This window comes from Oreochromis niloticus, linkage group LG14 (genome assembly GCF_001858045.2).
Source record: "Oreochromis niloticus isolate F11D_XX linkage group LG14, O_niloticus_UMD_NMBU, whole genome shotgun sequence".
NCBI lineage: Eukaryota > Metazoa > Chordata > Actinopteri > Cichliformes > Cichlidae > Oreochromis > Oreochromis niloticus.
The window spans coordinates 33,879,591-33,903,523 of NC_031979.2; the positions used below are offsets into that span (position 1 = coordinate 33,879,591).

At 40.4% G+C, this 23,933-nt stretch overlaps 3 protein-coding genes across 4 annotated transcripts in view; 2 read left to right on the forward strand and 1 right to left on the reverse strand.

Moving 5' to 3' along the window:
- The first annotated feature begins 252 nt into the window (after window positions 1-252).
- On the forward strand, window positions 253-4,850 carry LOC100695891 (claudin-4). Its single transcript, XM_005465023.4, has one exon. It carries the CDS (start codon window positions 2,278-2,280, stop codon window positions 2,962-2,964), a length of 687 nt encoding a protein of 228 aa, XP_005465080.1. The 5' UTR covers window positions 253-2,277; the 3' UTR covers window positions 2,965-4,850.
- On the reverse strand, window positions 4,401-7,389 carry sbds (SBDS ribosome maturation factor). The gene is made up of 5 exons (XM_003459441.5): window positions 7,155-7,389; window positions 6,843-6,972; window positions 6,552-6,752; window positions 5,155-5,319; window positions 4,401-4,952 (listed from the first exon to the last, which is right to left on the reverse strand). Exons 1-5 carry the CDS (start codon window positions 7,280-7,282, stop codon window positions 4,827-4,829), a joined length of 750 nt encoding a protein of 249 aa, XP_003459489.1. The 5' UTR covers window positions 7,283-7,389; the 3' UTR covers window positions 4,401-4,826.
- A 1,359-nt stretch (window positions 7,390-8,748) lies between these two features.
- tyw1 (tRNA-yW synthesizing protein 1 homolog (S. cerevisiae)) overlaps window positions 8,749-23,933 on the forward strand; it is a 54,423-nt gene continuing 39,238 nt past the window's right edge. Inside the window, exons 1-8 of one of the 2 annotated variants that reach the window (XR_003213794.1) lie at window positions 8,749-8,955; window positions 9,223-9,338; window positions 9,478-9,615; window positions 10,125-10,226; window positions 12,704-12,898; window positions 13,074-13,352; window positions 15,643-15,759; window positions 23,670-23,802. Coding sequence is in view for 1 of the 2 variants with exons in the window: in XM_005465021.4 (XP_005465078.1) it covers window positions 8,892-8,955; window positions 9,223-9,338; window positions 9,478-9,615; window positions 10,125-10,226; window positions 12,704-12,898; window positions 13,074-13,352; window positions 15,643-15,759; window positions 23,670-23,802 (1,144 nt within the window). In the remaining variant the exon portion in view is untranslated. The remainder of the gene's footprint in view (window positions 8,956-9,222; window positions 9,339-9,477; window positions 9,616-10,124; window positions 10,227-12,703; window positions 12,899-13,073; window positions 13,353-15,642; window positions 15,760-23,669; window positions 23,803-23,933) is intronic. The other variant, XM_005465021.4, reaches the window with a different exon arrangement.

The following is a 23,933-nucleotide window of genomic DNA, read 5'->3' on the forward strand; positions in this document are numbered from 1 at the left end:
AACTCTGGTGAGCCTTTGCAACTTGTAACCTCATTTTCCTGTTCTTAGCTGATGGGAATGACACTCTCCGGGACAGGTCCTCTGCTATTGTAGCCCATCTGCTTCAAGTTCAACGTGTTTTACATTTTTGCAGATGCTCTTCTGCATTCCTTGGCTGTAATGAGTTGTTATTTGAGTTACTGTTGCCTTCCTATCAGCTTGAAGGAGTCTTTGCCTCTGACCTCTGACATTTGTTACGGGTTCAAAAGTATTGGAGATGGATACAAGAGGAAAACCACAATAACAACACTGGTCCGGCCGGGTTGAGTCAAACGATGATTTTAATGAAACCACAGAACAGTAGTTTTATGAAATCAGGGTATTAGAACGCCCCCTCATGCGTAAAGCAGGTGCGGTACAAACAATGTTGACAACTCTTGACACCACAAAGGAACATTCTCTCCGTCTCGAGGGCAGGCACTGACTCCCACTTATCTCCTGGAGCCAACTGTCCCTTATGGAGACACAACATTGCAGCTACAAGGTTTTTGCAGAGTGTTAGTTGGTCTCTTACCTAACCCTGAACTCACTAACTGTGTGTGTGTGTCCTAACCTTGAACTACACCCTCTTTTACCTCTTAGCTCGTGTGTAATAATCTGAATCAGGTATGTAATATTAAATGAATGTTGTTTAATCAACTGCCACTACTTAAAACTTAACAAAAGATATAACTGAATAAAAGATCACAAAGAATAACATGATATCAGTGTTTTGTAAGCGCGTGCGGCCTTCTATGCTCGAAGTCACTCCCCTCAATAGATCAGCCAGACATCCCACTGACTGTAGCTTTTAACCCTTACTAACTTGAGCACAACTCTACAACAAGCACAAAACTGCAATGTGTATAAAGATGATCACGGTTACCCCTGCAATGAAAATTCTATGATTATGCTCACACCTGTAAACAGAAGATTAACATGAGGTTATAACAATCACTGTCATCCAAACTTTAATGTCATGTCAATAGCTTCAATAAATGCTTTAATGCAATGCTTATTATATGATTCTGATGCAATGATAAAATAACAGTAAAATATCTCTTCTCACATTGCAAGGCAGAGCAACACGCTGCTGGTCACTGGATATTTTCCCTTTTACAGATCATTCTCTATAAACCCTGAAGATGGCTGTGGGTGAAAATCCCAGTAGACCAGAAGTTTCTGAAATACTTACACCAGCCTGTCCGTCACCGACAACCACGCCATGTTTAAAGCGACTTGCCTTTCTTACTTCAGTAGACCATCGTGACCATGTGTAGATGACTAAATGCATTTTGTTGCTGACATGTGATTATTAGTGTTTATGAGCAGATTAGCAAGTGTACCTAACAAAGTGGCCACTGAATGTAGGACATGTAATTTAGGTAGTTTATCCTATATTCAGATGGAAGCAAGGGTTACAGTTTTTCCTTTAATTTGTCATGCATGTACAGATATTTTAAAAAAAAAGACAAACTTGAGATTAAATATATGAACATACACTTGCAACATACATTTGATATGTTTTCTGTATGTTTGCAACTGAATAATAAGGCTTTCATATAAGGGAATATAGTTCAGTGTATGTTTGGTACAGCTAATACTGACACCGGCTGTATTCTTTCCAAACCGATGTGCCCGGGTTTCTCCTGTTTCCTTGTATTTCTGTGCATGCGTTCATGTAGTTTGGTCTGAGGTTTTTGTGAACTTAAACAGAGAATGTTTTCCACGTTGAAAGCTTTTGTGATTGTGACTTGTTTCTTAGTATTCAGAATAAAGGCTGCAGAGTAACCGTGTGTCATTTGAATTATTATTTTGTAGTCACTGTTCTTAGTGACACAGAGATTTAGTAACCTGTTGGGAGAAATCTTAGAATCAGCAAGAATTTGTGGCTCTTTAGATCAAATTACTTCCCAGAAACATGGCCCAGTGGCTAAAACATGAGCACACAGTAGAAGCTTTGTTTTCCCCCCTCTGCTGAGCAACTGTGAGAAAGCGATTGTTTTGAAACCATGGTAGGCCAAACAGGGATTTCCCTCCTCCACCCAGCTGTAGACACGCGGTGCCTTCTTTTCAAGAATACCAAAGAACTTGTTTCCCCTCTCTGAACACGGTATGCAAAACAAGCAGGCGCACAAGCAAATGATCTCTGCCTCACACATGCACATGCACGTTAAAATAACACCCCACCCCACTGTGTCCTGCAGCCAGCTGTTTCTGGTTACACAGTCAGGTCTGCAGTGAAGAGGAGGACCCGGCATGAAGCAGAAGCTAGCGCAGAAGCTGGAGCTGGCTGCCCTTGGCCTCGGCGCCATCGGGTGGCTATGTGCCATTCTGACACGCTGCCTAGCCTTGTGGAAAGTAAGCGGCACCGTGGACAACACCACAGCTACTCTGCCTGCCTACTGGGACGGGGTGTGGTTGGAATGGGATCATTGGGATTTGGCCCACGATGGCAGCCTGCATTGCTCCTTTTACCGGTCTCTCATGTCTCTTTCTGGAAGTTTTCGGACGTGGAGAGCCCTGATTTTGGCAGCCATTGGTGCTGGGGCTTTTGCTTCAGTGATCGCAACAGTGGGGATGGTGTGGTTCCCTCAGCGAGGCCAGATCAAAGTGTTTTCTGGTAGTCTCTTTGTTTTGTCAGGGATCATACTGTTGGTTCCCATAGCTTGGACATGCCATCACACCAGTCAGCCACTAGAGGGCGCTGTGGGTCTACGAAGGGACTGGGGACCTGCTCTTTACCTTGGATGGATCTCTTTTGGCTTGATGCTTGCCAGTGGGGTGTTTCTTACCACCAGATGCCCAACTGCTCAGAGGCAGGAGGAGCAGACTTCAGACAGCAGGTACCCAAATCTAGAGGAGGAGGCCAGTCACCCACTGAGCAGGATCAACAGGACTACGTTCACACACAGCCAGTACGAACGCAGATCAGAGCCTATCTGAGAGGACTGTGATGCAACATTTAACTGAGCGTGAGGGATTAAACTGGAAAATCAGCAAAAGCCGAAGAAAACTTATGGCTGCAGGTTAGGTAATGATGCACTGGTTTAAAAGTAATGAACACAGCACTGGAACGTCATGTATCATGGGGCTAGTTTTACTGATAAGGATGTGGGCACGACTTTAACTTTGCATGTTGCTTTGCAGTGTTTTCATCTCCAGTGAAGATAGCAAACTGTTCATAAAGCAGTACTGTTATACAGTTCAAATTACTTTCAAGTGATACTTTTGGGTGTCTGTTGAATTACTTGATGAAATTACCAATTCTGACAGATAATAATGATCCCAAAACTTATTGCACAAATACATTTTACTGTGTAAATAAAGCAATACAACTTTACATGGACTGAACTGTGGGAGACAGTTAAACACTGAACTAAAGCACTGCAAATTATTTAGAAAAATGTTTTAATAAAGTTGTTTGACTTTTTTTCTTTTAACTAGTTATGCCACTGAGCAGTAGAAGAGGTGTGAGGGGCATTTAAAAATCATATAACCATCAGTTTTTCAGTCTTTTGAAAATATTTGATGGAAATAAAGCCAGAGTCTCTGAATAGATGAATATTTGTGGCCCAGTGGGGAATAAAACCACAAACGTACTCGTCCTCCTCACACAATAAGCAGCGGGAAACAAACATCAATTACAGTCTTCTAGAAGAACGCCAGCATCTGGATATCACTGCACGGATTAAAGTCTACCAGCACCACATCAGGCACTACAACCTCACCCAGCATCACCCAGCAGGAGTGCATACGAGAGCTCCAACGTGTGACGCTGCTGGACAGGACAAAGTCTGCGTTATGTCAGATTAAGCCGATGTGCCAAAAGCACAGATTATAATCCAACAAGCAGAAGTGAACCGTTTCCTGTGTGTGCTGCATGTGAGAAAGGAAAACTGTGGAAAATATCCTCATTCTGAATTTGACATTCTCTGATGTTCATGTGTGAAACAGGCTCTGATTTCTCAGCTGTATTTCTCTTGTTTGATTTCTGATGAAAAAAACAATAACATTTGCATCACCCTTTGGGCTGCATCTCACTTTTAATTTATAGTTTCTTCTACTAATGATATTTACAAATGCTGTATTGTCACTTTTCTGAACACCTTTAAGATAAACAGGATATTCCATGGAATTCTGTACATTACTTTTTTCTTAAAGAATAAAACGGAGGTGAATTTGTCATTACCCTGTGCTGGTTTACTATCCATCCTCTTAATTGCTTTACCAATTCTGGGTCTTGGGGGCCTGGAGCCCCTCCCAGCTGTAATTAGGTAAAATGCAATAGGAACCCCGTTGCTGTGAGGAGACAGTGCGAACCACTGCACCACTGTGCTGCCTCTGCAAAACAGCGTATATGAGAAAAATCCCCCAAGAGATAATATTTTGTATAGTGTTTATTACAGACCAAACTTATTATAATAAAATAGAATTTACCAGGTTAAAGAAATTATCCACAGATAATAGGATGGGTTACTGAGCACGACTACATGGCACACGACTTTGTGTAGATGTTCTGCTAAATTAGTAATCGTCTTAAAAAAAGTGAATAAATAAAAGAGAAAACATGAGAAATAACCACCGACTTTAAAGTTCAGGCATAAATTCTGATACCTGCTTTCAAAATATATTCCACTCAGTAAATCATAACTTCTTTCAGTCAAATTAATCCTTACAGGGTGAAAGTGGCTGAAATTGTGATATATCAGACCATAAACATTGATTTTTTCATGAGTTTGCAGTCTGTGTGCACTAATGAAGCGTGTTAGTGTGGATAAGGTGCAGAGTCCTGACAGGCAGGGTTACTATAGTTTCTCATCTCCCTCCTCCACATCCTTGAGACTGAGAACCTCCAGAGAGCCTCGGCCTCTAGTCTCACAGCGGATCAGCTCATCGATCTCCCTGAAGCAGCCGGGATCCACCAGACATACCTGACAGACGCACACGTGAGAAAAATCATGAGTAATAAAGGGATAATAATATTGACCTTACATTATAATATGGTAAGAGACAAAATTTCAGTTTAAAAAAACCACAAAGCTGATCTGCAGAGCTTCATGTAATTGTTTATATTATTGAATGAAAGTAGAGATTATTCAGTCACAACCACAAATATCATTAAACGCCGCTCACCATTTCCAGCTCCTCATCAAAATCCTCACTCTCCACGACCTGCAGGAGCGGTTTCAGCTTCTCCTTCAGCCTCTTGGCCTCTTTGGCTGGCAGCACCAACCGCAGCCTCATGTGGGCTCTCTGGATCTCCATGCTCTCCTTCAGCTGCCGAATCACCTCCAGGGCCTGAAAACAACAGCACACATCTGTTTATCAGGGATGTTTAAATAACAGTATCATCATTCACTGCAGAGAAGGCCTGAAATACACAGATTATAACTGCAACAACTTCCACACCGACAAACTGAAGTCAGAGGGGCAGAGTATGTGTGATCACCGAGCTTCAAACATTTAGTTGTTCTTTGTTTACTTGTCACCAGCAAAAGACTTTGAATTCACTCTCATCTATTTATTTGTTTTAGACACAAAACTCAAGCTACTGAAAAAATATGAAGGTTCCTGGCTTGAACTTTCTAGTGGGGTCTGCTTGTTCTTCCTGTATCTGTGTGGGTTCTCTCCAAGTGCTCCAGATTCATCTCGTAGTCTTTGGACTATCAGAGGAACTGGTGATTCAAAATTGGCAGTAGGTGGATGTGAGAGCCTGAGGTTGTCTCTGTGTTAGTCTGGATGGCCTCATGCCCTAGTGCTATGGGGTAGATGCCAGCCACCTCTCTCAAGACCCTTATATATAACCAGTTTTAAAGAAAATGGATGGATGAATTAGATTTAAAAAAAAATATATTTAACATTATTTTTAATGACTTTACAGGAAAATACACCCATTCGTGCACTATTTTCCATCTGAAGTTGCTGTTGGATCCATGCTAAGCCTCCAGTTCCTCCTGGGAGATCCTGAGGTGCTCTCAGGCCAGACAAGAAACTTAAGCTCTGCAGCAGGTTCTGCGTCCACCACAGGGTCTCCAACCAGCTGGACATCCCCAGAAAACCTCCAAATAGAGGTGCCCAAACCACTTAAACTGGCTCTTTTGACATGAATAAGCAGCACCTCTACTCTGAGCTCTCCAGATATCTGCTTAAAGGGATCTGAGCGCTCAGGTAAAGTAGAAAGATGCTAAATAAGAACCAGTCCATTTACCATCTACGCCCTGACTCCAACTCTGACTCTAAGAATTACTAATACATAAAAATTTTTTATTGTATATGTATTGGAAAACATTTATTAATTAAGGATCAGCTGAGTATAGTCAGTATTATTCTGCCTACCAGTATGATTATTTATTAATTTTGTCATGTATATCGTTTCCAAATATCTGCGATGTCCTTGATTACTATCAGTATCTGGCAGTAATACCTGCCATGTATAGAAAACACAGCTGGGACAGACGGCAGCCTCTCCTCAAGAAGGCACCCTGCTGTGTTTCAACACAAGAAAGGGAAACACGTTGTATCCTCCTCACCTGCTGCTTTGTGCTCTTGTTGGGCTTGACAGAGTAGTGGATGTCCTTCATGGCCCGCTCAATCAGACTGACTGTGTATGGCCTCTTGGTTTCGGGGTTGACGCACTTCTCTGCCACAATAGTAGCTATATCCCGGAACATGGTCTCCAGCTGACTCTGCCTCTCTTTGTCTGACACCTGGAGCTCACCTTTGGCCAAGATCTTCAGGAGAAAAAACAAAACAAACAAGCCCACATAGTGTAAATGGCATGGCTTATACTTACAATGTGTACTTATGGGGATGTTTGATACCTGTTTACAGATTTCTGTAAGGTCATCAGTCCCAAAAGCTTTGGTCAAGTCATCCTTCTTCGCCACCTGGCCTTTGGAAACATTGACGAAAACAGAGTGCGTCTGCAAAACCTCGTCCAGGTCCTTTTCTCTGCAATGAAAACATGACTTTTTTGGAGCATTTTTAGCTGATTCAGCCTGTAACGACCATCGAGAGGATTTAAAGTGACAGAGAAATGAATTTAATACTGGTGATAATCAAAGTTTCCTCTAGCAACAACGAAGTAAAACAGCAGTCAGGCACAGGAGGCGTTAACATCTCCTGGTACTCACGCTCCTGATCTCCAGCTCATAACTTTGTTCTTGTAACAGGCGATTTCAAATCGCTTCCCGCCTTTCTTCATCCTCACCACCGCTACATTGGTCAGCCGGATTTGATTCGTTGGCGTAAATATCGACATATTTACGATTACCACAAACAATTGCGAAGCAAGCACCGCTGATAAGAAACGTACGCTGTCACAACACCACCCGTATTCTCCGAGTGTACCCTAAATGGCTGTTCGGTGTGAAACTATGACTTTGAACATCAGTTCCGAGTCAGTTTTGTTTCCTTTTTTGTTATTCGTTTAATAAGTAAAATAAATACATATATGCATAAATAAATACATATTTATGAAATGTAACTTTTCAAACTGTCATTATTTTCGAAATAAAATGCCATATAAATCGGGCACTGTTAGATTAATGGTTGCAGAGTTTTGAGATAACATCAGATTTAATGTCTGACAGTACAATCTATTATTATTTATAATTATTAACAGCGTTAAGTATTAAAAAAAAACTATGTGTAAGTCTTATTTTGAAACGAATAATCGGAAGTGCTGAATGCCACTGCCATGCCTCCACTAATGCTAGTTTGACGAATTTATTTGTGCAGTTCGCCGCTGTGACCACTGGAGGGCAGAAAATATACATTGTGTCCGTTTGAATTTAAAGCCACCTGAAGTTCTTTCCTCCTACATTGTCATACTTTTTCTCTGTACGTTAGTGATTGCGCCTAATAATAGTTGTCATATTATCACGGAAGTTAACACAACTACCAGAAAACAGCTTACAGCTTTTCTCAATCTTCAGTTTTCTAATTAATTTGAACGTTTTGATGCATTCTCAATCATCCAGGAAAGTAAATCTCCAAAAGTTGAATCTGTTCATCTGGACGTAGCGTTTTGTGGGAGAAACGTTTCGTCACTCATCCAAGTGACTTCTTCAGTCTCAGCTGACTGCAGGTTTCCCCAAACCTTATAAACAGTACATTTGCATAATGACTGAAACCAGCCCACTGAAGGAACAATGGGCTGTGAGGTCAGTTCCTTAATCATAATTATGCAAATAAGGTTTGGGGAAACCTGCAGTCAGCTGAGACTGAAGAAGTCACTTGGATGAGTGACGAAACGTTTCTCCCACAAAACGCTACGTCCAGATGAACAGATTCAACTTTTGGAGAATTTGAACGTTAGCATATTTTAATAGGTCTATTGCAGTTCCTCTATATGACCACAAGAGGGCGACCTACAAAAACGACGGAGAAGCTAGGGGTGCTATATGTAACCGAGCTAGCTTGCCAGAAAGCTCAAGTGCAGTTATTTGTTTAATTTCAATTGACATTGCATTAATTTTCATGTCCGAATGCCCTCATCTGGCGTCAGTTTACAAGATTTTAAAAGGAATTAAAATAAAAATGACAAGTTAAAAATCCTTCTGGAAACAACAACAGAAATCAAAACAGACATAGTGTAATACAACCACTTCCGCTATAGACTTTCAAAATAAAGCATACCCAGCCCTATAGGTATAGGTATGAATGAGTGAAATATTCAAAATTAAATCCAAGAAGATCCTTTTTTTCGTTTAATTTCAGTTGCTTTTTGTCTGACTGTCCATAAGTAAACGAACTCAAACCGTTGGAAGATCCGAACTCAATTTCCCAGCATTCCTGTCGGCAATATGGTTGCGCACAGTTTCAGGCGCTGAGGACTGTGTGCTTTAAAGTTGTTACTATTTGCAGCAATGCCAACTTTAATCGTATTTATATTGCTCTTGGCCTCCAGCGTGTCTGCCTCGGATTCAAAAGGTGAGTTTATTTAAATATTTAAATCAACTGAAAACTCTCTTCAAGCTGTGTTTTGGCTAAAGGAGGGTAGCATTACTAGTTAGCATGCGTTGCTCGGCAGTCCCCCGCCTTTTATTTTCGCAGCTAGTTTCAGGTTGGGATTTAATTCTATTTTGTTGTTGCATGCGGTCAATGGTGGTTTGGCAGAAACGTATATGGTGTGGCTGTTTTCTTCATCATAGCAGCTCAGGATCTGAGGACTCAGTTTGATGTGTTTTCTCCCTCCAGTCTCTCAGGATGCCCGCAGTCCCACTGAGAGCTATTTCATGTGGTTATGGCACAGCAGGTTGTACCTGTACTCAGCTGCTGCGCTCGTTTTTGGCCTCTGGTTCTTACTGAAGAAGGTGAGGCACTTACTCATACCTTACTCTAATTTGTGTCTGTGTGTTTTAGTCTCTCTAAACGGTCTCTGCAGTGCTTCTTAAGGTCTCGCTGTCTTGACCTGAAGCCTATCCATTTATCTCTGCACTGATCTGCTTTCAGAAAAGTGTTTCTAAAGATTCCAGCAAAGAGGAGAATGACAAAGCCGACAAAGCTCCAAAGAAGAACGACAGAGAGACCAAGGAGGTTCACGTGTCAGGAGTCAAAATCTTCTATGGCTCACAAACCGGGACAGCAAAGGTACAAAAGTTGTTTCCTGCAAATATAAAGTGACCAGATGAGAGCAGAGAAAATATGAGACACAGAGGAAGCCACTGATCAGAAACCTCCTGTTGGTTTTCCAGCCTGTCTCTTTTGTCAGAGCATGCCACTGTGTTGTATTCTAGCTCTGTAGACAGGCATAAGCAAAGCATGCAGACCCCTTTACCCTTTTAAAAATAAAACAAAATAGTAATAATAGTAATTATAATTACTCTACAGACCATTAACAACCTGAATCACTACACTGATTAACAGTTTCTGTAGTGAGGCTCCTGTGTAACTTTCACAGTCTGCAATAACAATTCATTACTCTTGTGCATATTTTTACTGTAGCTTGGTAAAGTTACTGCGTTGTAATGCATCAGTAGCACTCCTCATCTCACAAAGCACGGTGATAGTAAAGCTTTCTGTTGCATACAGCAATGCTAAGTCAATAATATTTTTGAAAAGTACCAGCACATGGTAATTTATACTCTCCATGTGTTCAGGGCTTTGCGAACGAGCTGTCAGAGGAGGTGAAGGCTTTGGGTTTACCAGCCGAGGTGATTGATATGAAGGACTACGATCCAGATGATCAACTTGCTGATGAGGTAAGCCAACCAAAAGCAGAAGATGCTTTTCAGTTTCATATTAGACTGCTTTATACTGTAAGGTAGAGACCCTGTACTGTTACACCCTGTGAGCAAAACACTTTGTGGACCCTTTCACAGTCTCAGGGAGATGCTAGGTGTCTGCCAAGTCTGGTTGGGGAGTAAGGGGAAAGTATAGACAGAGAAGGTTAGCACAGAGATGACAAACAACACACAAGTGACACAGTTGGCTGGTTGGTGGACCAGTGAAGCCAGACAGGGACCATGCATCTTGGGAACCATGGACACCACTGAAGGGAGAAGGCACAAGGTTAATGGGATGCAATGTTGATATGTAAGTGCATATGGAGGGAAAGTGACCAGAGGCTAGTTGCACAACAAAACACCAGAGGTCCAGAGCCACTAGCAGCATAACTGAGGGTGGTTCAAGGGCATATGGGCCAAGCCAAATATTTAATTCTACTATTTAGTATTTAGTAATACTTGTCTAATAGTTTATCTTAAAATGAAAGTTTGCAGGCTAATATGTAAAGGAAGATGGTGTCTACACCCCAAACCCAAACTTGGAGCTGGTTCCACAGATCCTCTAAGGAGACCTGGCAAACTGTCACTGGCAGTATCACCCCTACCTGTGGCATCATAGAGAATAAATGAAAAATTAATGCAGCTCTCAAATGTGCACTCTGTAAGCAATTAAATGCTGTTTACAGGATGCTCAGAAGCAGCTCTAATTAAATCTCTAAAATGTAACTGTGAGCTCATAAGACCTGCCCGTGTGTTCTTCCAGGGAAGACCTGATTAGAACAGATTTAACCAAAGGAAAATAAAAATCGTAACTCTTATTTTGAAAGCTCGACAGCAAACACTGCCGTGATAAGCCTCGAGTTCTATTACTGCCAGCTCAGCTTATGCTTCATTTCGGCTTGATCCTTCAAACGGCCGGTGCAGAGAGCAAACATGTTACACTAATCCTGCTCATCTGTAGCAAGATGGATTGTTTTCATCAGTGTTCCCTCTGTGCTGCATTTCGAGATGAATGGGAGATTGGTTGGCTGGTTGACAGCAGAAAAAGGAAAATAACTATTTATTCAAAGGGACAGTGATACAGTTTTCAGTGACAGAAAAGCTCTACGTGAAATGTGTCTGCAGACATCTCTCCTTCAGTGCAACTGATTTACTGGTCAGGCATCAGTGAAGAAGGAACCTTTTTGTTTGGCACATTTAACCCTGTTTGATACAAGAAAAGAGACTCAATTTTAAGTTTCTTTGCTGAAGGAAATTTGCATTGAGTTTTGGACTTGGAGAAGACTGCTGAACTGTGAGACTGCAGCGTCACTGTGTTTGGTGTCTGTGTCAGATGTTAATTTCATCCACTGTTTAGCGAGCTTCAAAATCACCATGCAACACACAAAAAAAGCAAAAACTCTCCATTTACTGAGAATTTTCTATTTCATCTTATCAGAAGAAGAAATAGAACAGAGCCATCAGACAAGGTGTTAATGTGAGTTTTGTACCCGCTGAGGGTTGCTATTAACCTTGATACACCTCTGATGATCGTCTCCTCCACCTGAGCAGTGGGGGAAAAATATGACAATGCCGAAACTGCATATGAGGCGCTTTAGTTCAGTTTAAATATGCTAGCTTGTTTATGATTTATGTATAATCAGCACCACATCACCAGGTAACACAATTATGGTTGTGCTGGAACCAGTCCCTTCTGTCATAGGGTGAGAAGCGGGGTACATCGGAGAGGAGGGAGGAAGCCGGAGTGCCTGGAGTACCATGTACCTTTTTGGATACTCCAGCTTCCATCTACCTGTCCAGGGTGTACTCTGCCTTTTGGTTTATAGATACCTCCCCAACTGTAACCCTGAGTTACATAAACGAAAGAAAATAGATGACTGTATTATTTATGGATGTGAGCTAATGTTGGTTCAGTAACAAAAACCATCCACCATCCATTTTCCACTGCTTCTCCAGCAGCGGTCTAACCAGAGTTGCTCAGACTTCCCTGTCTCTGGCGTCTCCCTTCCACCGGATGCAGATACATTCCCAAGCCGGCCGGGAAACATAACATCTTCACGGTTGGCTCTGCTTCTTCTGGCTCTGCCCTGGGGTTTGCTTCCATTTGGACATGCTGAAAACACCTCACCTAGGAATGCCTATACCACTTCAACTGGCTTCTTTTAATGCATCTACTGCTGCTTAGTTTGTAGCCACAGGCGAGAGTAGGATGTTAGTAACTGCTTAATTAATTAGGTCTACCTGGTATATAATTATGTGTCAGCAGTACATCCAGTTAGTGTCCAGTGTTAGTGTATTAACATCTCACTGCATTTTGTCTCTAGTTAGTTTACTGAGTCCCAAAGACAAGTGTTTCCATATTTGGACCAAAAAAAGTCTTGAATGAAGAAACACTAAGCTTTTTTCCTCCTGTTTAACTCTTTCCTATGTGCTGTGTTTACCTTTCCCTTTAGTGCATCAGTAAGTCGGTGTGCGTGTTTCTTGTGGCGACTTACACTGACGGACAGCCCACAGAAAATGCTGAGTGGTTCTGCAAGTGGCTCGAAGAGGCATCCACTGACTTCAGATATGGGAAGACCTACTTGAAAGGGCTCAGATATGCAGTGTTTGGCCTTGGAAACTCTGTCTATGTTGGCCATTACAACACGGTACGAAAAGGTTTCCAGAAAATGAGAAGAATGACACTGGTTGATAATATTCTTTGCAGTCAGCTATTCAGAGGATATCTAAAGCTTCAAGGCTGTAGCTCAGCAGTTTATTAAGCCTGAATCACTTCATTGCTTTCAGTAATTACTAAGAATTCAACCTGCTTTTTTCTTACAGGTGTGTAAAAATGTGGACAAGTGGCTGTGGATGCTGAGTGGCAGACGAATCATGACCAGGGGAGAAGGCGACTGTAATGTGGTGAAGAGTCTTAATGGCAGCATCCAGGCAGACTTCCTGGCCTGGAAGGTCAAGTTCCTGAACCGCTTAAAGACTCTGGCAAAGGGCGAGAAAAAGAGCTGCAGTGGGAAGTGTAAGACTGAGGGCTCCTGTAAGAACAAGAGGAAAGAGCGACAGGAAGAAGAGAAGAAGACCTCTCCACAGAATAACAGCTCTGAGGTAAGGGCAGGAAAGTTGTTTTTTAATGGTGGGTTTTTATTAAAGTCTTGATCAAAATATTCAACTATTCACATTTTTGGGATCCAGATATTTGCTTTTAAATATGTTTGAGCCTGTACCGTCTCAGCTTGGCAGCCTGACACGCCTCTCACTTCCAGCTGTCATTATCACGCATCAGTTCACTTCATTATTGCCAACTTGGAAACTTTGTATCAAGGTTTAGCAACTTTTCATACAACATTCTCTCAGAAAAAACAGCTAGTGAAAAGCTTGGAGCAGTGTTTAATTGCAATTGGACGTCTCTTCCTGTTCTTTTGAAGGGAACCAGCACCCAGACAGAGAAAAGGAGACATCCTCTTGCTTCTGTCATTCTCTCCGCGTGATTGTTTTAAGATAGTATATCTTAATATTATTATCTATAACAGTATTTCAAACGCCCCTTTTGCCCCTGCTGATGCCCAAAGCTGTGAATACTTCATGTTAATTATCACCCAGTCTGTTCTTTTGTGGGTGAAGGCTGGCCTTGTGCTTAAAATGACTAGCTGATAAGCCATTTAGTTTCTGAACATTCATTCAGCTGTTCTTCATTTTTTCAGCAAACGTCTACCTGCTGTGTGACAGACAGAAAAAATATTTATTGGTCTACACCACTTGTCCAGGATTTGGTAGCGTGTCTCTATTTTTATGTAATTTTGAAAGCAAGCTTCTGAGTGAAACAATGCTGATTTCTCTGGCTTCTGACTGAGATTATATACTATAGTCAGAATATAAAATATAGACATGGGTTCTGCTTTTAAAAATGTCCAAGTGGTTTCTAAAGGCCAGCAAGAGGTGATTCACGTCTTATTGAATACTTAATGAAATCATTATGTTTACATTTAGAGTAAGAAATGGGGATAAATCCAGGGTAAGCTTTCAGGTGGGCCTAGCATGTGATTTATAAGCCACTGCTGTACATGCGGCACAACTGTCCTCGATGTCTCAGTGATATCGATATCTCTCTCTCTCTCTCTCTCTCTCTCTCTCTCTCTCTCTCTCTCTCTCTCCCTCTCTCTCTCCCTCTCTCTCTCTCTCTCTCTCTCTCTCCAAAAGGCTATGATGGACACCCAAAATGCTTAAAAAAAAAGAGTGTGAAAAGAGTTCACAAATTCATGGGTGACATCAGGGTGCCTCTGTCATCTTTTATAGACAGCCTGCGAATAAAACTAAAAACACCCACATAAAGATGTTAACTATCATCAGAACAGCCTTGTGGATATGGTACCACATGTTGTAATATTATTTCCTCACTATTTGACTCCAGGCTTGTCCCACTGAGTCTAAATATAAATGAAGCAGGTAAAGAGAACTGGAGAAAGAAAGATAGAGAAAGCATCCAGCTTACATCTAGTTGGAGAATTGTCCTTTGGGTTAGGATAATGTAATATGACATTACACGGGCACTTTAGAAATCCAAGCAGGAGTCTGAAACAGACTGGCCAGGCTAATGGCTTCATGTTGCACTCTTCCAACAATGTGATTAAAATCAGATCAGACGCCTGAATTTCTCAGGAGTATTATTCTTGGCTTATTAGGTCCTTATTTAGTAGCAGCGATGTGCACTTTCAGGTGCAGCGTGGCATTATTTAATGTTCTGCATGAAAATTGTTGTATTTCACTTAACACCAGTCCATCATGTGAAAATATGAAAATAGCACTTTTTTTTTTCCCCCACCGCTCTCTGAAATTACACATTTCACAAGTACAAAAAGACATTTTATGTACACACACGCGCACACAGTCTTCATATGCATCACAGCACACACAGATGATCAGTTGTCATGGTAGCGGGGACCTCAGAGCCAACTCTAGCTGAGACTTCCTCCCCTCTGTCTGCAACACTCAGCAGAGGTGACATTCAGCCGGAACCGAGAGGAGCTGAGAACTGTGGCGAGGGGACCATCGTGGTGATTTATGTACCCGCTGTACCACTCATGCATTTTATTCTCCTGCTGCACATGTCGGCCATGTGTCGTGATAAATCTGCTGAAACGCCATAAACGCGTACATTGTTTTCTTATTTAATCAGGCAGCCCAGGAGGACATAACGATGTTCAATAAATGTGTTCCACATCAGCACACTCACTCAATCACAACTTTTATTTTTAAATTTGTTATGGATTGGACCATATGAAGTCTTTCTTTACTACATGTCATTCATCTTTATCACCGTGTCCCCGACTTTCCATTTTGACCTTGTTTATTAATCACTTTTTTTGCTTGGTTATTTCTTCTTTTATTTTTTCCCCAGGATGATCTAGTGGAATCCAGCAGTGATGAAGATGAGTCCGGTCTGCCAGATGAGAAAAAAACGGTGCTCGACGTGGAGGATCTGGGAAATATTATGAACAGCGTTAAGAAAGCAAAGGTCAGGCTTCCTCCGCCAACATGTTAGCACCACTTTTTGCAATACATATGCTCGTGTTATTTCACACATTAGAAACCCTTAGAACTAAGCAGAGATGAGTATTTGTACTTGTAAATATGAGTTGTGTATACAATACTTAGCAATTCCCCTCATAAACCTGCACTTTTGTGATTCTTGAGTCATTTTAAACTGTCACTCCAATGTCATCATCCAGCAGCGCTATTTTCAGCATTTCCGTTTCAAGGTCTGCAAGCAGGCATCACTGTGGCATTAAGCTCCCACCACCTTCATCCAGTGTAAGTGCGTTCAGTAAAGAGATAAGAGTGGTATCATTAAAAGAGAAATGGCAGATGGTTTGATAGACACCAGACCCCGACAGACGAGGAGTGGAGGCTTGCGTAATAGTTAGGACGCCCACTCCACAGACTTGCTAGAAATGAGTGACTCAAGAAAATCAAGAAAAAAATGAAAAAGAAGAGACATTATCACTCTGCTGTTGTAGGCTGTCCTATAAGGATCTTATGACAGCTTATATAAGGTGGACAAATGAGTACCCTGTAATGTACCTCTTTGAATGTAGCAGATTAGTGTAAGCTGCTCATTAGTTTCATTCAGAAAATGGAATAAATTGGAAATTCAAGAAAAGAGAAATTACTTCATTCAATTGCAGATTTTCATTTTAATTGATTTTAATCATGAACAATGCCAAATTATATAAATCTCTTATTTTTTTATGTACATCGTGACATTTTTTGTTAGTATGCTTTACCTCAAAACGTCTGTACTCAGTTCAGGAAGCAGTGATGCACTGCGGAAATGAGCCTTTTTGGACTTCAGTCTGCTTGTTGGCAAATAAAGATGAAATTCATAATACTGTACACAACAACAACACAAAATAGATTAGTATCAATACAGGAATTTTCCATAGTGTAGTGGAGGGGTGTCAAACATGAGGCCCGGGGCCCAGAATTGATGTGACAACAACTCCAGTCCGGCCCACTTTAGAAAATGTAAATGAGTGCATAGATTTTGAACTTTTAACTATAATTTCATGAGTGTCACAGCTTGTGCCCATTACCATCCACACTACACCAAAGTACAAGAACATTTTCTGTGAATTAATGAAAACTTTGACTTTAAATTTATAATTACAGGAGCAATGATCTACCAGAATTGCCTTGTCTGTAATGTTACAGGTCTGTCATGTTTCACTGTCTCACTTCACATCAAAGTGTGCTGTACAGTGGTTTACATATTCACCTAACACACAAAACATCCTTAGTTTGATTCCAGGAGAGAACACAATCCCTTTGGGGTTACATCAGGAAGGGCTTCCAGTGTAAAAACTCCAAATCAGAAACTGCCAAATCAAATCAAACATGTGCAGCTACTTGATGAGGCAGCTCTTTGTCAATAAGGGAGCAAAAGAAAGTAATTTTTATTTTTTTTTAAATTGATAATGGTAGTTGTTGTGGCAGAACCAAAAGCTCCACCTAACCGACCTTATCATTTCTATAGATTCATTTTATTAATAGAACTTAGGGGGTCACAGAGGGACTGGGACAGAATTGAGGTAAACGATTGACAAATCAGCAATCCGTCACAGGCTAACACAGAAACGCAGACAGCCATAGACTGTCATTTGCAGACAATTTACATTCATGGCTTTAACAGCAGAGCTGTGTGTTTAAGGTGTCGTGAAGATCTGATGTGCAAATCGGTCCTCCATCCTGGGTATAGCGGCAGACGACTAATTGGTAACTTGAACATTCTTGCTCTAATACCACGGTGCTAACCGCGGCACCACTGTGCCTTGCATATACTGTTACTTTATAGTATTTGACATTTTGAAGTTATCACACTCTACTTTAAGCTTCTTTCCCCAGAAATGTTACATCATAAAAAGACATTCACAGAATTATTTACTAATATGGTCACAGTCAAAACACAAACTTCTGTCTCGGTCAACTTTATATCCAGAAAACCTTTAGTGTGGAGGCAGCTCCTGTCCTAAAGACGCACACAAGTATTTTATTCTGTTGTGTTTTGATAGATGTGAAATTATTAATTTCGCTGTACGTGCTCCTTTAGGTTACTGAATATTATGCTTCTTTTGACTGCGGTTCATAGGAGACTTAATGCAATACAAATATGTTTATACATCACAGCTGGGAAGTTAAAGAGACATCAGTTTATGTCTTGAGGAGCCTGGGTTGATCAATACTCTTCAGTTATGCCTTCCACAGTAAGAAGAGTCAGACTTCTTTTTTTTTCTTTTTTAATTCATGAGGTGTTTTCATGTAGTTTTTATGATCAAGCCTTATGTTCCTGCTGTTGTTCTTTCCCCCAAAGATATACCCATAGACTTTATGTTTATGATACCCCAGGCAGTCATCTTTATTCCTAACCTGTCATGTAAGATTTAATTGTAACTGCTCTGGGATGACTTGTGCCATCACACGTGGATGCCAGAGATGACTTGGATTCCTGTAGTAACAAATTTATGTTGCTTTTGCATAATTTGTTCACACAGAGCGAGCAGTGTAAGATGTAATTAGTTTGAGCATTAATATTGTCAAGAGACAGCAGGTATTTAGCCAAGCTGAATATTGTGTGAGTAATCAAACTGTGACTAGAAAATGCTGTATCTGTGGGGCTTGTTACACTTTCAGGCTTAATTCTGGCTGTTTATGGTGATTTTTAGTAAAACGTTTCATTTTCTTTAAATTTGACATCTGTAATACTGTAAGAGAGGACCAAATTTACAAATACCATTACAATGATGAAAGGGAGGATTTTTTTAAATGACTTTTTTTTTTACAGGTTTTATATCCCACGCTGATTTCACAAGTTTCCTTGTGGCATTTAATGCTCTCTACCCCATTACACTGAAATAAACATCAGTCTCTTGTTCGTTTTTAGTTTACAATTATGGTGTAGTGTCAGTAGCTGAATAATTTACTCACAAATCACCTCGTGCTTGGATGAGTAGGTTACCTCGCCCAACCTGTCTTTCTCTTTTTTTGCCATTAGTCAGATAAGTTGATGTAGGTGCCCCTGTGCAAGATACTGAACCACTCATTACCCCTTAGATGCATCAACTGACCTTTGAATGTGTTCATGGCAGGTAAAAGGTGTTTAAAGACATCAAATAGTTCTTGAAACTAATAAAGCACTGTGTGAATTGGTACATTTGGCTTGTAGTGTGAAATGAGCTTTGAGTGCTCAGTAAGAGTAAATATTATAAGTTTGCATTTACTGACTGATAAAAACTGGAAGGATTTTTCTGTACTGGTGTCCATGTGGCTTGTATCCCAGATGGAATCAGGATGACTTGATCACTGTTTTTTTTCTTTCAGTGATGGACAGGCTGTGATTGGCTGTGGCCTTAATCTATATCAGTCTTTGGCTGTAGTTCCATTTTTATTCTAGCGAGTGCCTGCAAAATTCATTTTGCATTGTTGTTCTAAATTGATTTTGTACAATTGTTAATAGTATTGGCATCTAAACTTTGGCAGAAATGGAAGCCTCTTATGACAGAGTGGTCGATTTCACGTTGTGGGACTGTTGCCAGTTAGGAGTTAGTGTAAAACGCATCATTAACCTGAGCTGGCATGCAGCATTTTTGGCTCAGTTTTTATGTTTTCAGCTCACTATCCAAAGGGAAAAAGCACACATAAGATGCCAGTATAACTACTACTAAGGTCTATTCTATATTTTCAGAAACATTGATTGGCATAGATTAACATGTTCAGATTCTGGATGGACCAGCTTTATTAAACTTCCTGTGTGCTAAATGCCCCTTAGTTAAACGTCATCAGGCAGATCACATGCTGAAAACATCAGTTTTGAGCTCTTAGGGGTTCAGGGGAGGTTTGATACATTGACAGGCCTTTAAAACTGAGATTTTTATTTTTTATTTTTTGCAAATCATCATATTTTCTTGTTAAGTTTTAACGTCTCCTAACTTTTTTAGAAACAGAAATGTAAAAAAAAAAAGAAATATTAGAAATTTTGAATTTATGCTGTTCTATCAACATATCTGTTACAATACGTCTGCACTTGTAATAAGCACAGAATGATGGAGAATACTGTTATTTTATTGTTTTACAGTATAGAGAGTAGTGCACTTATAGACCAATTTTCTTGGTGTGCAATCCTCTTTTGGAGCCGGAGCAAACACTGGTGACAAATAGCTTTTCTTGTTCACATATATTAAAATATTTGGATTATAAGGTCAAGCTTTAAAATATCGAATTTGTTTTGCCAGCTTGGAGTTTTTGTCTTTCTTATTTTCTACTTGTTCATGGTTTTGGGGGGTTTTTTGCCTCCTGTACTTTTATGTTTTTCCCTTATTCACATGTGCTACTCAATCAGTGTATTATTGTTGCATCATTCATCTGCAGCAGCACCATGTTGTGTCATCGTTCCCGTGCACAACACGATGCTGTGAGATGTCCCATTTCTGTTAGCCCAGATTGGCCCAAGCATGACTGTGTGTCAAGGCTGAAAGCCAATCAGTGGGATCCAGAGACTAGGGCCAGATAAATTTTCAAGGCTGCATGAAAACACCGTAGGGACAGATTGTTTCACCGTTGGCTACGTGTTGTGTATGCTGTCAGAACTGTACGTGTCACAGATGCATTAAGTGAAGGTGGACATTTGGGCCGGCTGAGTGGCAAACCAGTCTTATCCAATCTTGAGTGTTAAATTGTAGGCTGTACGTTTTTTCACTCCCAGTTTAGATTTTTGTTGAACTTTAAGAACGACTTCAGGCCCATTCACACGATGATTGAACCACTGGATGGCTGTTGCTCGCCCCGATTTACACTGTATGGTGGTTTTTGTACTCCTGTCTTTATCACTGGAACTGATCATAGCTTAAAGTCACTCAAAATAGAATAGACCATTGCTTTAAGTCACTCAGAGTAAAACATGCAAGCCACACATTTTGCAGTGATATAAATGACGTGTAAAAATATCATCAAGCACCATCTTTTTTCCATCTAAGAAAGAAATGTGACAGTATTCTGACAAAGCAGCGTGGCTTCCTTGTTCACAGCATCTACTCTCAAAACCGAGCTCTAGGGGACCACTGCTGCTGTCAGGTGTGAGAAACCTCCTCTGTATTTGGGGCTATGATTGTTGAGGCAATGCACAGAGCAAACAGTGCTACTAGATAGCTACAAGGGCTTGCGTTCTTCCAGTTTTAAGGTGAAAGAGTGCCATTTCATACAGATGACTGTGAACACCTGAAGCGCAGGTTCACATATAAACATTGGCAGTATATTTAGAGAGAAGCTTGCTCTCTGTTTTTTAACAAAGGTTTTAGGAGACTAAAACAGATTAGCAGCTGCTCAATTCTGGCAAAAATTATATTCAGAATTAATATTGAGGCAATTATCATTTAACCAGTTGCTCACAGACTGTGGAAAAGTTGACTTTGTCTTGTTTGTTTTTAAGTTGATCATGTCAGATAGTTATGAAAATATTTTCTAGGCTTGCAACAAGAAACTTAGTGAAGCGTTTCACAAAGAACAGACCTCATAATTTCTTATCCACACCCATTAATTGCAACTACATTAAAACAAAGAACAGCAGCAAAATTCTCACAGACTCTAAGTTTAACAGTTAATCTGTGTTACTGTAACATACTGGAGTAGCTACTTGGCTGGGAAGCACCAAGGCATGGACGTGCATGCTGGGAGTTACCGAGCCCTTGAAGAGGGTTGGACGGTAATATGTTACAATCTCTAAATCTGTTGCTCAAAGATGCTCAAAACATATAGGATTCCACAATTCAGCTGCAGTTTCACAAGCTTTTAATACTAGAATATGATTACTCCAACGAACAGACAAGAATAAGGGAAATGGGAGCACCAACAACACCAAACAAAAGAGAAAGAAGATCATGAATCAGACACACAGTGGACTGTCGGATTCAGGCTTCTCCCCAATCTAGACTGTTAGTAAACTAGACTACAAAAAACAAACCTGAAATCTGGAATGCCGGTATTCCCAACTCAACCTATAATAAATGTGAGGAATAATACAAGTGCTGATGGAGGTGAGGGAGAGTGAGAAAGAATCAGCCTGCCAACCACTCTCAGGCCTCATATGAGTGCAGGTGAGCCTTCTGCTGCCAGTCAACACTAGAGATAAATTGGATAGAAGGTTACTCAGGATGACTGAGAAACCAAAGCTGGTGCACTGAAGCACACATAACAATCCACATTGGAAATAGCAGTTGACCAATATTTTCTAGCCCTGATGCAAATGATGTTTTACTATGAGTTCATGAGGTGAAAACGTGTCTGCAGTAATTAGCTATATCCACTGTATTCTGTCTTCTCAGCACCAAGCAGCAGACAGACATATTTAGAGACAAGCTGGTGTAAATGAGTAAAACATAAGCATTTAAAGAGCATAATCTTTCCTTTTACACTTGCAAGAAGCAAATATATGGGTTAAAAGGGGAGTGAGTACTGGACTTAATTAAATTTCCACTGGGTATAGCACAATATTTTCATTTATTTGGAGCCATTTAACCAAGAAATCTGCAACTGCAAGATCAAAGTTTTTGCAAATTTGCAAGTAAGAGAGGGTACAAATGTTCTCAAGACTACTGACTCCAGAGATAAGAGAGGAAAAATTAAAATAGACTCTATAAGAATCTCATTGATTTGCAGTAATGGTTTGTACAATGTATTTTTCACACAGTTCAACGGGGGTGAGCTACACGGGAATCTGTGAACTATCTACGTGCTTGAAGAATACAAGTGTGTTGAACATTTATCAGCATTTGCTGACACTGTATTAGCACCTAAAGGGCCCTGGTGTGCTGACTAGGTGACATATAGATCCCTATAGACAAACTGAAGAAGTGGCAAAGGTGCAGTAATTGGGTGAAGCTGTCATTTACCATGGTTAATGTTAAAGGCTGGTCATCCATCACATCTTTCTGAAAAGTAATACCTGTTTCTCTGCCCCAGGCAAAGTTTTCTAGCAGGATTTAATCAATCTTCTGTTGTATTTGTGCACAGAATATATCTAAGATATTTAGCATTATACACAAAATCTCTGCACTGCAGTAATCCTGGCATGAAATAAGATGTTGGTCTTTAAAACAAATGTGATGCAGCAAAAAGAAAAAAAAACAGCAGTTGTTATACAGAGAGCTGTATAAAAGTTGGTGATCACTTTTGATCTCAGAAAATACTTTCCAGATGGGTTAGGATCCTGGACATGTTTTCAAAACTCAACTTTCTTAGACAACAGTTGATGTCTGCAGCAGTGTCCATCTTTTTATGCAGCCTGTGGTAATTGCATGTACACCAAAATTACATTTGGTGTCCTATTTACTGGTAAAGTCTCAAAACTCTCTTAACTCTTTAGGCTTTAACTGATTCAGTCAGCTGATGGTAATTTGAAAGCTTGTAAATTCTCTCGAAATCCAGAGGTGATCATCTTTACAACAAAATGCTCAATTTATGTGGTCTTTTTATGTTGCTCTGTTCTTTACACACAAAACAGAACATAACAGAAAAACTTTTTCAAATACTATAAATAAGACATCATTTAATTATGTCTTTTTCTCTGAATCTTTTGATGATGGCTCATCTACAGCATTGCATTCAGTCTTCACAATTTTATATAGATAAACATTATCATCCATAATCTCTAGATCCCCTTTTTTGCAGATTGGGGAACCTGTGCCCATCTTTACTTCTGAGAAACCCCGTCTCGCTAAGATGCTCTTTTTGTACTCGGTGATGTTATGGACTTGTTGCCGGTTGACCTGATTAGTTGCAAAATGTCCCTCCAGCTGTTTTCTTTTGTTACCTAGTAAAGATATAGATGTTTATATGGCTGTAGACCATAATAGACTGAAAGTTTTGTTTCTGCCTCAGAGCAAAGAGGAGAGTCAAAGAGACGGCCAGATGGTGAAGCTATCCAAATTAAACGGAGTGCAGAAGATTGAAGACGAAGGGGAAAGAAGGGAGATGATCACCCCTGCCCTCAGAGAAGCACTGACAAAGCAAGGTGAGGAAAGAGGATTCAGAAAAAAATTTGAGGATTAGCAAAAAAGAACTCACAAAAGCAAATTAGAAACCAAAAATGCCAAGTTACCAGTACTGATAGCTTACTGACTCAGTCAGTGGTAGAGTTTTATG